Source organism: Gymnoscopelus microlampas (assembly GCF_963454915.1).
Source record: "Gymnoscopelus microlampas genome assembly, chromosome: 9".
Classification (NCBI taxonomy): domain Eukaryota; kingdom Metazoa; phylum Chordata; class Actinopteri; order Myctophiformes; family Myctophidae; genus Gymnoscopelus; species Gymnoscopelus microlampas.
In genome coordinates, this window is record NC_139946.1 from 26,553,018 (window position 1) to 26,568,958 (window position 15,941).

Here is a 15,941-nt window from a genome sequence, read left to right on the forward strand (position 1 = left end):
GTTTTGGGAGTGGGGGGGGGGACTAGGTCTCGAACCCACAAGTCCCTTTGTGGCCTGCATGCAAGTGGTCATGCTAATTGGAGAGGCTGTTTATCGGTTAAATAGTTCTACCAGAGGAGTGGGTTAAGCCAACCTCTTGAACTCTGTTGAAGTAGGTCTTTAGAATCTAATGTATTAACAAAAATGAACCCTAGCATCCCTATAGGAACGCTAGCGTCCCTATAGGCGAACATTCGCCGAAAAGAGCCGATCTACAAGCTTACAATGCGTTGCAACATGACGCATTGTGAGCTTGTAGATCGGCTGTTTTTGCTATTTGACACACAACATAGTATACAGGGTTATAGTGGTTAACTTCACCTTCTGCCTTTTAGTAAGAAGTATTCTGAGGTATGGTCACCTAGCAATAATGAGCAAACAAGGGGAGGGCATCTTAATTTTGAGTGCAATTTAAAACTAGACGCGTCGCAATTCCGGGGAAATTGCAGAGTGTGGTTGCGCCGACGCGGTCGGGACTCCAGTAATACGCCGGGAGGAATACCGTCGGAGACTGCGCCAATTACATCGTCACGTCACTCCTGAGATCGCCTGCGTTTCATTTTGAGAGGATTGATCCCCCAAAAATCATGTTTTTGCATCAAACGGTTACATTTCGAGCATTCGTGGCGCCCCCTATGGATCAAAGTAGAAATGCTTTTGGGGATTGGTTTAGTATACCACCCTCGACATGTGATTCAAATTTGGGATTGACCGGACGTTTTGTTCGTGATTTATGGCATTTTTGGTCAAACGGGCCCCTCCCGCTAACTTTGGAAGCCATTTACGGACGGACGGTACGGACTATCAAAATTCCGCTTGGATAGGTTTATCGCATAGGTCCATAGATCACGTGTACCGATTTGTGTGAGATTTGGAAAAAAATTGAAGGAAAAGGAGCAAAAAGTGTGTTTTGAAGAAAAATAAAAATGGCGGAAAATCTATCCTGACGCAAATGGGCGTGGCCTATATGGGGAGATGCGTAATGACCCAAGGAATCCAGGGAAAAATAAATTTTGATTTTACGACATACGGTTCAAGAGTTATAGGCCAAAAGGTAAAGTGGGCTGTTATAGCGCCACCATGTGGCCGACTGGTGTGATTCTTTTCATAATAATTTCGCAAAAAACTATTAACCTCCCCTCCAAATCTTGTAACTGTAGCCCTTACGGTTTCCGAGAAAAAAATACTTGAATGGGAGTTTTTGCAATTCCCATTAAAGTGGATGGGGAAATTTAATGCAGAAATAAATCAATATCAAAAAATCTATCCTGACGCAAATGGGCGTGGCCTATATGGGGAGATGCGTAGTGACCCAAGGAATCCAGGTGAAAAGAAATTTTGATTTTCGGACCTACGGTTCAAGAGTTACAGGCCAAAACGTAAAGGGGGCTGTTATAGCGCCACCATGAGGCCGAATGGTGTGATATTTTTTTCAATAATTTCGGACAATATTATGAATTATCCCTCCAAATCTGATAACTCTAGCTCTTACGGTTTCTGAGAAAAAAATACTTGAATTTGAGTTTTTTCACTTTTACATTAAAGTGGATGGGGACATTTAATGCACTAATAAATCAATATCAATTAAACTATTTAACCAATCTCTTAGCAAAATACAAGCGCACGATTCCCGATTTAGACGGTCATTTTGATATATGGCACAACATTAGGGGATAAAAACTGTGGGAGGAGATGCGGTTCGAAATATTGTTTATCTTGAAGTGGAAGAAAGTGTATAGAGTACTATAGTCTGGTTGCCCTGTTAGGGCAACCACACTAAAAATGACTATCACAGTATTCCCCCCCCCCCCCCCCCCCCCCCCCCCCGCCAAGGTTGAAACTTTGTTTTTGTTGGACCCAGCTACTGTGATTGTGATGGATGTAAATGTTGTAAATGTTGAGTTGGCGGATGGAGGAAGCGGTGGTCAGGGCAGTACAAGTGATGTGACGTTGAAATAAACAGTAGGATTGTCACTTGTTTTACCAAAATACTGAGCCACTTTTGCCATTGAAATAACATGTTATGTTTTCACCTTGTTCATATTGCCTTGGGACCCCGCTGAGAGCGACACCTGATTTATACTTTGTCGTATGGCGGTGTGTGGCGGAAATAGCAGATCTACATGGAATACGACAGAGTATAAATTAAGCATATGGTTACTGTACATGTAAAGGGATGATGATGGCTTTCCAGTGTGCTACTGAACTCTACAATAAAGTGTTGTCAATTAATCCAGATTTCTCTTTTCTTTAAGGTTTTGCCTCAAGCTCAGTTTATAACAGTGGTTCTCAAAGTGGGGTCCTGGGACCCCAGGGGTGCGTGCAGAGGTTCCAGGGGGTCTTCAGCAAAATGTGTTAATAGCATCAAAATAGGTTGAATCACTTTAACCCTACATACATCGGCTATTTTTAAAAAAAATCTAGAGAAAAGGTTAAACATTTTGAATATTTCTGAGACATTTTAACAACACAAATCTTGTATGGGGGTCCCTGGCACAAAATATTTTCAAATGGGTGTGTGTTGATATGAAAAGGTTTGAGAACCACTGGTTTAACAAACAAGTTGAGTTAACATATAAATCATAATGTATGACTCCTAAAGAATGACTTTTGACTTGACATTTGATGGCTGATACTGTAACTGTTAATATAACAGCTAAATAAAGTAAGATGTGTAACGTTACTCTTTGATGTCCCTAAACACCACAGAACGTTTTATAATAACATATTATTAGTATTAATTATTATTATTAGTTGATCCGAATCCTCTCCAATGCTCATTATAAGATGGCATGATTTCTGTGTCTTGTGTTTAAGAGGTGGGCTTCCTGGAAAGTTAGCACCATAGGTTAGCAGCACACATGTAAGAAAGCCCATACTGTTGCATTTGATTTCATTGGAGTACCATACAGGTATAATAATTTATTGTATATTATTGCTTGTCTTTAAATGTCTCGATGAATTTAATACACAGGACCACAATGGAAATAAGCCCTTTGGGCTTTTGTGTGTTATCCTTTTAGCACCTTTTACAGACAGAAGTCTGTACCACTGTACCTTTTTTGCAAACTGTTAATAAAGTATTCAATCAATCAATCAATCACTCAATCAATGTCAGCCATTGGGGGTGCTGTTCTCAATGCTCGCAGGTGGTGGTGATTTTATATAACGATTACTAATTTACCTAGATAGACAAACATTTTCTCCACAAAATTCAAGTTTTCAAGGTTCAAGTGGTTAAATGTCTGAAAATACACATTTACGAACATACACTGATGATAGTGTTGTCAAAGTCTATGAAGCTGTCTAAGACATCTATGAAAAATATGTTTAATTTACAACATCATTTTATACAATATGTAGACATATAGAGTAAGGTGTGTTAAGTGTATCCCTTATCAGTATGTTGCGTGGAGGACGTTTAAATGCAATTCAGTGTCTGCCATGTCCCTGCTAATTATTAGTATTGTGGTTGGTAATGTGTTTAATTTCGTTCAGTGGTGTGTATGTGTATGTTCATGTAATGGGCATTAAAATATGTCCTTTGATGGAGAACATGACAGCAAAATCATTTTATTTTATTTTATTCATTTTTATATACAGAAACCACACACACTGTTGCTGTTAAGCTGATATCCCTGCTGACAACAAATTCTGCATAATGAGTAGGGGAGAGCCGCCACAATTGTAACGCTCATGATTGTAACATGCAGGTTTTCTCTTGATTGGTCAATGCCATCATAACGTCATCACATCAGTATGTGACCAGTGCTGTAATGAACGTGCCCAGGAAGTAAATAGTATTTTCCTCCAGGCTAGAGAAAGTTATCGCAGAGAAGCTGATTTATCTCAAAGTTAGAAAAAAAAATCAACTTGAGTATCTTTGGTTTAAAAATCTTTCCTTTAATGTTGCTGAGCTAAAATCCACATGGTTGTCTGCATGTAACTGTTCTTCAACAGTTTACATCGTGTTATTACTCTATGCACGTTAGTTCTGTTCTGTAAACAAAGCCAAAGCAGTGGAGCACAGAGCGGCCCCATTGTAACACGCATCTGTTTAGGTGTAATGACTGTAATCGATGGATTTTCCCATGGAATTCACTCAAACTGCCATCCGGTAAGATTTAATAAATTCCTTATGTTTGATACATTATCTTTTCACATCCTTGGTATGAAAACAATGTAAAACAGTTGCTTGAAATAAATATAATTGATTTAAGCTGAAAACGATTTGTTTAATGCAGTATTTTAGCAGTGTTACATTAGTAACTCATGCTGTTACAATTAGTCTCATATGCGCTTAAAATGTAACAATGGAACAGCGTCCACTTTAGGTTTAATAACTCACAACCTGTTTTATCAATTGAAAAACTTTAAGTGGTATATGATAGCAGACATGTGTAGGGACATGGACAGTTCAGAAATGCAAATACAATGGCTTGATCTATTTCAGTGGAATGGACTTTTACTTGTAACAGAGTATTTACATTGCAGTATTGATACTCTTCATTAAGTAAAACAAATGTAGTACTTTTTCCACCACTGCCCTAAACTGAGCTCAGACTCCATTCCACTGAAATAGATCAAGCCATTGTATTTGCATTTCTGAACTGTCCATGTCCCACCTCTTAGACGCTAGAGTGAGTAAACATCAAATAATTATTTTAGAGTATTTGAGGACCAACTATACAAAGATATGGTAGGTGAAGCTCCTTTAAATCGAATTCTCTCTGCTTTGGAGCTGTCCTTGGTACTGGTGCTATCCGCGGTGCTGAAACCAACCTGAGCCGTGGTTACCAGACCATCTCAGCACCACGGACAGCGCAACACCGGCAGTTATTTATTTGTGTCCTTCAATGTTTAAACCGTAACAGTGGATTCAATTAAAAGCAATTAAAAGGGTGTGTGTGTGTGTGTGTGTGTGTGTGTGTGTGTGTGTGTGTGTGTGTGTGTGTGTGTGTGTGTGTGTGTGTGTGTGTGTGTGTGTGTGTGTGTGTGTGTGTGTGTGTGTGTGTGTGTGTGTGTGTGTGTGCGTGCGTGCGTGCGTTTGTGTGTGTACTTTAGAGTCTCTTTACAACAGCTTATACATTTTAGCGGTAAAAGCATTTGTTATTTGCGTTTCAGGTAATAATTTGGTCCCCGCTTCCATGAGACATATTGTGAGCTTGTAGATCTGGTATTGTCACTATTGTTTTAATTAATAAATGTTTTAGTCTTTAATGACTCCCAAGGGAAGAGCCTGCACATCAAATGGCTGATGCTTGGTTAGATGTTGCCTCAACTCATCAATATAATAAAATGAATAGCCAAAGTTTAAATAGGGCTGAAGTGGTTAATGTATGTTTTGTAATAATAATCACAATCTACAAAGTAAGTAGCAACTAAAGTTTTCCAGACATCTGCCATTACAAAAAAAAAAAGCCCTGGCAGATTTGGCACCACTCAGTTGTGATTGGATTTCACTCCCTCCGAAGTACTGAGGAACCAATTCAGGGTCCATTATGCAAATATGGGGCGGGTTTATCACCAGAGGCATTTTTTTAATTCGCCCCTTGGAAATGCAGGTTCCACACAGAGATTCCAGACTAATTTCTACGCAGTGATATTAGTGTGGCCATGCCAGGCTAGAGAAGTGTAAACTAGAAAATTGAAAATACTCCAGTAAAGTAAAAGTACCTCAAAATTGTACAGTACTTGAGTACATGTACTTAGCTACTTTACACCACTTGCGCATGAACTTCTCACTGCTCTCTGTACGCCTGGGGACAGACATCCACTTAGTGACCTTAGACTTAAAAGTGTGACTGTCTGTTGTAACATGTGTTGACAGGAGTGTACAGTCTCTCCACAAGTGGTAAGCTTGTTGTTGCAAGTTTATTGCATCACAGTGACAACCTGACACCTTGATAATTGATAGAAACCAGTACAAACGGGTAACAACGTATTTGAATTAATATGTTGACCACAAACATGGTGACAGCCCTGTGGCATTACCTTGTTTTGTGATCGTGAAGGAGTTGGTTTGGCTAGTATACGTTACCTATTTCAAATTTACACTAGAGTGTACCTGCCACTGTCTGTGGTTTGTTCTTTGTCCTCATTTTGATTGACCCAATAGAAAGCGTGTTACATTCTCATATACTATGAAGGTGATACAACAGGCTGGAGTGACACGGATAATGTTGGGGATTACACCTTTGTAGAACCCTCTGGCACCCTCGTTCCTCCATGTCCTTCTGATGACATCAATTACCCCATTGTATTGATTGTGCTGGTCCCGTAGACGATCTCTCACCACCTGGTATGGGTATGTTGTAGCCACAGCAAATATTTTGGATAATGCGATCATTGTGATATATTCCACTGGACTCAGCTTGTTGTCTGAAGGCATTTTGTTGTATTTGTTGTATTTTCTCTTAAGCTCCTCATAGGTCATTAACTGCAGTGCTCCATGTGAGGTTCCAAACAGAGCAGGGACATACCCCCTGTATAGACCTGGTACTCCCTCTTGGCGGTAAATCTTTACCAGAGCATCAACCATGCCCTTGTACTGTTTACTGGATGGGTCACAATTGTACTGAAGCAACAACCGGGTCTTGGTTACCCAGATAGGGTTGGTTAAGGTGACAGTCAGTATACCTGCTTCAGCTGCAGACACTAGGTGATCTGTGGCACTCAGCTCTGTTTGACGTCCTTCTTGTGTGTATGCTTTGATTGCATCGTAAAATAAAAAGTAGAGTCCCCATGACGCCCCAGCTCCGCAAACGTTGGGAGTCACTCCCTGGTAGAGTCCTCGCAGTCCCTCCTTTTGCCAGACACTCTTCAAACAGTGCAAAATGCCATTGTATTTGGGTCTTAATTCCAGGCCGTCGCTTACAGCAAATCTGAGCCTGACCAAATCTAGAGGATGTAGCATCATTGTTGACAAAACTCCTCCACTGAGACCTGCGGCCAGGTTCTCCAACCTAACATGGCTCAGCATTTTCTGGATAAGACTGGACCCTGGGGGACTTGACGGTCCTGTAGGGGCAGAGCCCATTTTCAGTGATGAGTAACAGTGCACATGTAGTAAAATTCAGCTACAGTCACAGCAAACAGCTCCTAAAATTAACCGTTGCATATTCAATGTTTATATCTCCCTCAAAATATGTGGATTACTGACGACTGACGTCAGTAATCCACATATTTTGAGCATCATACTGACATCATACTGACGTCAATAATATCCATAGGGTTTGGGTTGGGCATACTGTAGTTTTTGTGAGGTTAAAGTTAGGGCTGTTGCCGTTGATCAGTGTCCAAAAGCACAAGGAATAGGTTGGCCACAAGGAGGAACAAGAAGAACTTGGCCACACCGCGTGGTGGCAGACAGTGTCGAGGACAAACATGTCTCTTGTGCTAATAAACGGCACAAAATCGATAGCTACAGACTATGTTGTTTGTTTCCATGCCTCGTTCATGGGCCACAATCTGTCAACCAAACCAGTATGAAGGACTGGTTATAATGCAGCAGAGTGGCTGAAGGGACTTAAACAGTGCACCCGCTTGTATGTTATCAGCCCATTAAATGGCCGTTATCGTTGGTTATTTTCACAATCTTCATTCACTGAATGATAATGTTTAGATTGGTTGTTGTACTGGGGGTAGGTCATCGCCATTACAAACCTATATTACAGTAGTACACTGCATGCTGGGGGTTAAATGTGAGAGGTCATACGCTACAATATTGTTTTCTTTTTCACTCAAATGCCAAGATGAACACACGTTTGCTTCTGCTCTCGTGGAAATCAAGGTTTTACGCTCCACATAGTTTTGTTGTGCATGGGATTTCTGTGTCATCCCTCCCTCTGTCTCTCTGCAGGCACCTCCACTCACCTCATCTGCTGTCAATCAACCCATTACCTGACTCCACCTCCATACAATCATAACCATCTGCTGTCTATAAAAAGTAAGAAGGCACTATACATATAGGCACATAATATACATACGGACCAAGTAGGCAAAACCTTTGTTAAGCACACTAGTGGTTGCCACTTATGTATTTTTGATGGTTAGAGTTGGTTAGAGTAGTTGAGTGGGCAGGCTTTTGTTTTCAATAATAGTTTAGTTAGTCAGTCAGTCTTTGTTTTCCCTAGCTGTTTCCTTTGTTGTTTTGGTAATAAATAAGCTATATTTATACGTTTTTTGAATCTTGAAATCTTTATGGAGGGAAGCCAGGCGGGGAGGGTGATCTTTGTCTCTGCACTCCAGTAAGGAGTGAGAATCTTTCACTAGCAGCTCCAAGAGGGGTCTGCAGCAGTGTGAAATTTACATTAAAAAAAAGAAAAAGATCTTGACATTCTCCTACAGACCGATGCGCTGTTGTTTCCATTTTTCAAAAGATATATAAACAAAGTTTATATATCTTTTAGTAAAATAAGATGAAAATAATTTAACAACTGTTTGTGTGTCGGTAATTGCACCTTTCCACTGATTCTTCCTCAAGCTGTACTATGCAGACACTTTGTTGTCCTTCCTGTACTCTGGTAAGTCTGCCTGGCTGGTTCTGTACCCTCCCCTATAGTCATGGGGAGGACCAAAAGACCCTCGGCTGTTAGAGTGAACTCTGTCACTGCAACCTCCATGGCCTCGGTTCTGCCGTGAGGAGATGTTGAACGTCTCAGAGTTCAGCCGTTTCTCGTCTACCCAGGCCTGTTTCCGTTTCCCCAATTTGTCATTCGCTTTCCTGGTGTCATCATAGGAGGAGATTTGGTCGAAGAATGACTTGGACTTGTCGTAGTAGGAGTGGGGGGCCAGTGGGTCTTCGTCTTTGTCCCCTTCACTATTCTGGGTGGGCATAGTGGAGACGTTCTTATCCTCTCCATTCACCACTTTCTCTGGCTTGCTCTGAGACTCCCTGTCTTTCTCCGCCTTATTGAACCGGGCGTTTGCACTCTCAAAGTCAAAGTCTTTCTCAAACTTCATGGGTCCGTCACAGCGCACATTTAAACGTCCATGGCCGCGGTGACTGCCTCCTCGATCGCGGTGGATAGCCAGGGCACCTACAGCTGCTATGGAACTTTTAGAGGTATCCCTGCCTTCACCTCGTGCCTGCTCAGACACAGGCTTGAGGACTTTCCTTGCATCTGTGGTCCGCCAGAGCTCTGTGCCATCCTGAGTCTTCTGAACTCTGTGGCTGGTGGGGGTCGGGGCTTTATGGCTATAAAAGGGGATATTGTGCCTGGGCACCTGAGCAGTGGGGTGGGAAGATAGTGCTGACTGGGTGTTAGAGGTGAGAGCATGGCCAATTGCACCGCCCTGATACTGAGTTGCTGCTGTTCTTGTGTAGCTTCCTAAAGCTGATTGCCCATGGCCGACAACTCCAAACTGTGGGGGAAACACAGGATGGTTGTATTGGGGAACTTGGCCCCTGTTGAAGAGGTCATAGGAACCATCCGAATGGAATGAAGCAGTGGATGATGGAGCTGAGCCCATGGAGAACTGGACGATGGCGGGGTCTTGGAGCAGAGAGCATGTCGGCTTAGGTGGCTCACACACAACAGTCAGATCCTTAATGTTGCTTCCTCTGAAGATGATGTTCTCAAAGATCTCATCGCTGCATGGGATGGGCCTATCAGTGGGGCGATCTTCTGTGCCAAAAGAACGAACCTTGGCAAGTGCAATGGTGGAGTTCACAGTGTCTATCGCGTAGAGGATTCCCTCATAGCGATTCTCAGCCTTGGAGATGAGGCTGATTTTGCTCCCCAGATATGGCGTTTGTCCGCTCATTGTGACTGCCTTGGGCTCGGCAAGTCTGGTACACAGCTAATTAGATGGTTTATCGCAGATGCTATAAACCCAAATTATGTTTTACTCTTTTTTACCATATGGGCCCAAGCCAGCTAACCACTACGCCAATACGTCTGGGAGCACGTACTATATGTAACACCTTTTATGTTGTCTCATTTGATGATGTCACCCTTCCAACGTGCTCTGATTGGACAGTGGTCATAATAATGATGATGGCATGATGATGTCATATCGATGCAATATGTATTTGGAATGTATTTATGTATGAAGTCACAACAATAGGACGTCACATTGTTGTGACGTCACAGTGACTTTCATTGATGATTTCCATTAAGAACTTCCAGTAAGAAGTAAAAAGTTACATAGTAAAATAGTTACATATTTATAAAATTATATTAATTTTAAAATATATTTTAAGGGATTTACTTCCTTGTGCTTGTGTTGGGCCTACTGGCAGCACGCACAAAATAGTTGGTGCTGATTGGTCCAGTGGTTTGTTAGATTAGCCATGGACACACGGGCCCTATTTTGCGCTCAAGTCGTGCTACCCACTATTTGGGGATTTGGCGTCATGCAAGGGGCGTTCCCGTGGCCGAGTTGCTATCTTGCGTGTCAGCCTTATCCCTACAACACCTGCGACAATCACTTAATTCAGAATTGCCGCAGACATGGCGGGCGCTCTTATAAACAACCAAATTGATGATAACGAATAGTGGATGGTCTGAAAACCCGCTATGCGCTTTCCCATACATGTGTCAGCAAGATAGCAATTTTAGGGATAGCGCAACAACACGCCTACGGGCACACCTCCGGGCGCAAATTACGGAGTCGGCATAATGTATAGCTGGTAGCGCGCCCATAAGATACCGTTTGGGGACAGCGTCAGCTGCCTTGTGTGCAATTAACGGGTAGCGGGTAGTGCCAAGGCGTAGCACGGCGCGCAAGATAGGGCCCATGCACAGACACGAGTCATAATCAGTCTTTATTGTCCCATAACAATATACAACACAACTGTCTCTATAAAATGTCTTTGTAAATGTCTTTCTAACAAGACAAGGTCTACTAACGGCATGGCTTCCATGTGGCTCTACGATGTCATCTTGATGACACCATATTGACACAGTGAATATGAAAAATATTCTGCCTACTGGCATGCACGGCACTGATTGGTCCAAGTTTGAGAGATTACACTGGACCTGGACATGCACACACGCACGTACACACATGCGCACATGCACAGACACCACACAGACTGTCTGACAGACAAAACAGACCTTCTTCTAGACAGCTTTCCCCATAGAAACCATGGCGTAAAAGTGTTGGCTTCTAAACTCTGGCTGAATCACATCTGACTGATGACACTGTCCAATCATAGCGCATTGGAGGGGTGTTGTCATTCAATACATTTACTGGAGAGCATAAAAGATGAGAATGTTACATGTGTTGCTCATGTAAAACAGCTGCCTTTGAGGAACCCTAAAAAAGCTATTTAATTAAGTTAAGTTTTGTATTCAACATACATTTTTATCTATAGCAACCATGGCCCGTGTAAAGCAGACCCGTAGGACTGGGGGCAAAGCCCCACGTAAGCAGCTATTCAACAAGGCTGGCAGGAAGCAGAAACGTTTCAAGCCTGGTACCGTGGCACTGCGTGAAATCCGTCATTACCAGAAGTCCACTCTGCTGTTGCTTCGCAGGCTGCCCTTCCAGCGCCTAGTGAGAGAAATTGCCCACTACTTCCAGACTGATCTGCGATTCCAGAGTTCAGCCATTGGAGCTTTGCAGGAGGCAAGCGAGGCCTATCTTGTGGACTTGTTTGAGGACACCAATCTGTTAGCCATTCACGAAAAGCGTGTCACCATAATGCCCAAAGACATGCAACTGGCATGCCGCATTCGCGGGGACTCCCGGGGAGTGAACTTAAAATGATTATTTTTCCATATTCTTTCTGTTTCCAACTGTTCCTAACCCTTCCTGTATTCTTGATGAGACTGAGGAAACGGTAGAGGCTGAGAATAACTGAGACAAGGCAGAAGATTAAACAACTTGGAGAAAGGGGAGGCTTTTGATCAAAAGCCCCTCTCTGCACAGCAGATCACATCCCTCAACAAATATATGAAGATTCTTAACCACTAAGGTATACTTTGTCATAGGACGAATAGCAAAAATAGCTGATCTTCAAGCTCACAACGTGTCGCATCGCTATTGTTGAAGATTATTTGGAAATTTGCCAAAAATAGGGACGCCAGGTTGAAAGTGGTTAAAGATATTGAAAAGGTAGAAGATTTCAAATGGTACAGGTCAATATGTACATTTTTCAGATTTAGATTTTTTTTTTCTTTCCCTCCGGGTATTAATCATTTTTATTCTATTTCTATTCATTTCAGAATACAACTCTAACAGAAGAGGCAGCCCTGGCTCTGCCTGAGGAAAATGAGGACAGAAAGAACAGAATAAATAAGAGGAAGAGTGCTCTTCTGACTGAAATGGATAGGGGACGATGATAGACCAATACAAGTCTCAAGTCGGATATTTTCTTTCTTTTTTTCTGTAGTATGAGGTTGTTTTTGTTGTTTTTGGAGTGCAGTGCGAAAGTGCAAGTTGGTCGGATCCAATATCTATCTATCCAAATATCTATAAACCCACAAGTCTCTGTATCTGTCCGTGTCCTTTTTATGCCCATATATGGATATCTCTGTATCTGTCTGTCTTCTCTGTCACCTTCCTGCCCATATAACTGCACCTGCACTTGCATCTCTGCACCTGTCTGTTTCTGCCTCCTTGTACCCATATACGGAGATCTCTGTTCTGTGTGTGTGTGTCCCTTTCATGCCCATATATGGAGATCTCTGATCAATATGACATCTTTTTTGCCCATAGTATATAGAGATCCACTGCTGGGGGACACACTCGCACACAGGGATTGATGGACAATTCGTCCGACGGACGGACGGACGAATTGTTCTCGAACGTGAGCTACAGACACGCATTAGGGGTCCCTGGTACTGCCGGACCCCTAGTGGTTGAAATCTGAATGGCCGGACTTCGCATGACGTGTGTGCAGAGGAAAAGAGAAACAGAAAAGAGGGACAGACCGACAAAGCCTCATGTAGGCCGACCCTCTGGGTCTGGCAAATAATATAGGACTAGACCCAAGTTGGATGCAAGTTAGAATTGCATGCCCCACCCGGTTATGCAATACCCATTTGATGTGCATACCATATATGGGGAGTCTGTTTTATGCCTATATATGGAGTTCTGTGTCAGGCTTGCTCAAATATAGATAAATGTCACCAGGATGCTCCATATATGGGGATTTGCGGTTGTATCAATATTTGCATATCCGCTCATCCGAACGACTTCCCATGTGACGCGTCACTCCCTCGGGAACAATGCAAGTTGGAAATGCATGCCCCACCCGCTTATGAAAACTTGTTTTACCCATATATGGAGATTTCTTTATCTGTGTTTGCCAGTACTATGAGGTTACATTGATTACATTGAGTCTCTCAGTGTCCCCTTTATGCCCATATATAGAGATATCTGTATGTGGCCCCTTTATGTTCCCAACGCGAGATCGATGCAAGTTGGAAATGCATGCCCCGCCCAGTTATGCAAGGTTTTACTTTTGCACATTTCTGCATCTGTCTGTTCCTTTTGTGCTCATATATGGAGTTCTCTGATGACATGAGTATGGCAGGGGTCAGCAACCTTTCCGACCTTTCTGATAGTCAGTGTGGCATATGAGCATACATTTTTATCATGACACTAGAATATTTTAGAATATAAAACACATTTTGATTGTCAGTGTGATGTCACAGACAACAAAGATTTAAACCACATACACATGCTGTCCACTCTTTAATTGATATTTCAGGTGAGTTGGTGACTTTAGAGAATGACTGTAGATAAAAAGAATGAGGCTACTCTGGCCACACTGGATGGAAATAATTCTATGGATGAAGGCCTTGGACTGGAAATTCTGCAGATAGTCAGGGATTCCCAGCAGCAACATGGTCTCAGGCATGGAGACTACCAGAGATACAGAAGATACTGTTCCCACCGACTGCGTCGCCTGCGCAAAACCCTGGGCTTCAAAATGGGCAACAGACACAAGTTCACAGAGAAAAGGATTACAGTTGAGGTGCTTTCTGACAGTAGGTATCTACTACTTGTTCTGATGGAGGCAGAGCGGTCATGGAGTTATGCCATGGAGTTGAAACAGGAAGCCATTACAGAGCCCCGTAAGCGCTTCCACTCACTGGCACGGTTGCGTAAGGCTGCCAAACACGGTGGGAGGTTGGAAAAGCTCTGTGAATGTCCCCGTGTTGATGCCAGGACCAAGCTGGAGGCACAGGCCTACACCGCCTACCTGACTGGCATGGTGGAATTTGAGCTGCAGCAGTGGACGCCTGCTGTGGAGGCCTTCAACAAGTGCAAGACGATCTATGAGAAGCTAGCAAGTGCTTTCACTGAGGAGCTGGCAGTGTTGTATCATCAGCGTGTAGAGGAGATCTCACCCAACATTCGCTACTGTGCATACAACATTGGTGACCAGAATGCCATCAATGACCTGATGCAAATGAGACTGACTGGGGGAGGTGGAGGCTTTTTGGCTGAGAAACTAGAGGCTCTGATTACCCAGATGAGGGCCAGGCAGGCGGCCACCATGAGTGAGGTAGAATGGCGAGAGCGCTCGGTGCCTGTAAAGGTTGAGAAGGTCCGCATCTTCCTCCTGGGCCTAGCAGATAATGAGGCTGCCATTGCTCAGGCAACACATGAAGAGACCAAAGAGCACCTGTATGAGACCCTGTTGTCCGAGTGCAGAGACACCATCCAGGCTGTGAGAGAGGAGCTCAAGGCCGAAGCGAAGCAGCGCGAGAGGGGTCCTGATCCACTCAGTGGTAAGATATCCAACCTGCAGTTTCTGCACAGCTACTTGACTTACATCAAGCTGTGTACTGTGGTGAAGAGAAATGAGAACATGGCCAATACGCTGCAAGTTAAACTGAAGGAGCCTCAAGCTGCAGACAATAAGAGAGGCCCTCGCCCCCAGGACCTCATCCGTTTGTATGACATCATCCTGCAGAGTCTAGCTGAGCTGTCGAACCTCCCGGGAGTGGAGGAAGACAACACCTTTCAGACGGAGGTGGCCCTTAAAATGCTCGTCTATAAGGCCTACAGGTGTTTCTTCATAGCCCAGTCCTATGTGGTGGTGAAGAAGTGGAGTGAGGCTTTGGTGTTGTATGAGAGAGTGCTGAAATATGCCAGAGAGATTCAATCCAAGTCCAAGAGCCTCAACAATAGTCTGGAGGATCTCCCTGATGTTCAGGAACTCATTACTGATGTTGATGCTGAAAAATATTCACTTCAGGCTTCTGCCATTTTAGACATTGACGAGACTGCTGAGGTTCCATCCCAGCAACAGGTGAAAGACAACAAGCCCCTCAGTGAATGTTTGGAGACCTTCAACCTCGGCCATACTCTTGTCCACAAGCAGGCCAATCTGGTCCACTTCCCTCCTGACTTCCAGCCAATCCCCTGCACGCCCTTGTTCTTTGACCTAGCACTGAAGCATTTGGCGTTCCCACCATTGAACGACAAAGTGATGAAGCAGAAGGACAAGGATGACAAGGTAGAGCAGAAGAGCAAGGATGACAAGGTGGAGCAGAAAGGCCAGGGTGGTCTGACAGGCTACATCAAGGGCATCTTTGGCTTTGGCAGCTAAATTGAACCCCGGGAAAGGGCCCGTCAGGCCCTCCTAGATATTTCGTACAGTAGTTAATTGATGTAAGGCTTAAGGCTTAAGGGTTGACCGGCCGGCGGACCACGTCGTCACGCTCATGTCACTATGACTCACAAACACACTCTTCACTACTTTCTTTGGCCCTCTCTGTGACAATCTCACTTGTCTGATAGAACAATTACACAATGATGATGTCTCTCCATGGCTATTATGAGCGCCTCGCGTTTCATCAGAGAACACCGTAATTATCTCTTATTATAATAATTATATAATTATAATAACTAGAGGTTCGGCCGCTTCTTTTTTCATTCAACCTTTATTTATCAGGCCAGTTGAGAGCAGGTTGACACCCTGATTACAGGAACAA

The 15,941-nt window shown here is 43.4% G+C and overlaps 4 protein-coding genes across 4 annotated transcripts; 2 read left to right on the forward strand and 2 right to left on the reverse strand.

The window, feature by feature from the left end:
* Positions 1 to 6,136: 6,136 nt before the first annotated feature.
* Positions 6,137 to 7,078, reverse strand: LOC311051486 (solute carrier family 25 member 32-like; the record flags this gene model as incomplete). The annotated part of the gene is made up of 1 exon (XM_084066065.1): positions 6,137 to 7,078. The coding sequence occupies one exon, from the start codon at positions 7,076 to 7,078 to the stop codon at positions 6,137 to 6,139; it is 942 nt and encodes a 313-aa protein (XP_083922191.1).
* Positions 7,079 to 8,529: 1,451 nt separating this feature from the next.
* Positions 8,530 to 9,807, reverse strand: LOC311051487 (protein LSM14 homolog A-like; the record flags this gene model as incomplete). The annotated part of the gene is made up of 1 exon (XM_084066066.1): positions 8,530 to 9,807. One exon carries the CDS (start codon positions 9,805 to 9,807, stop codon positions 8,530 to 8,532), a length of 1,278 nt encoding a protein of 425 aa, XP_083922192.1.
* A 1,560-nt stretch (positions 9,808 to 11,367) lies between these two features.
* Positions 11,368 to 11,757, forward strand: LOC311051488 (histone H3.3 type 2-like; the record flags this gene model as incomplete). The annotated part of the gene is made up of 1 exon (XM_084066067.1): positions 11,368 to 11,757. The coding sequence occupies one exon, from the start codon at positions 11,368 to 11,370 to the stop codon at positions 11,755 to 11,757; it is 390 nt and encodes a 129-aa protein (XP_083922193.1).
* A 1,969-nt stretch (positions 11,758 to 13,726) lies between these two features.
* Positions 13,727 to 15,556, forward strand: LOC311051489 (signal recognition particle subunit SRP68-like; the record flags this gene model as incomplete). Its single annotated transcript, XM_084066068.1, has 1 exon — positions 13,727 to 15,556. The coding sequence occupies one exon, from the start codon at positions 13,727 to 13,729 to the stop codon at positions 15,554 to 15,556; it is 1,830 nt and encodes a 609-aa protein (XP_083922194.1).
* Between the last annotated feature and the right edge of the window lie 385 nt (positions 15,557 to 15,941).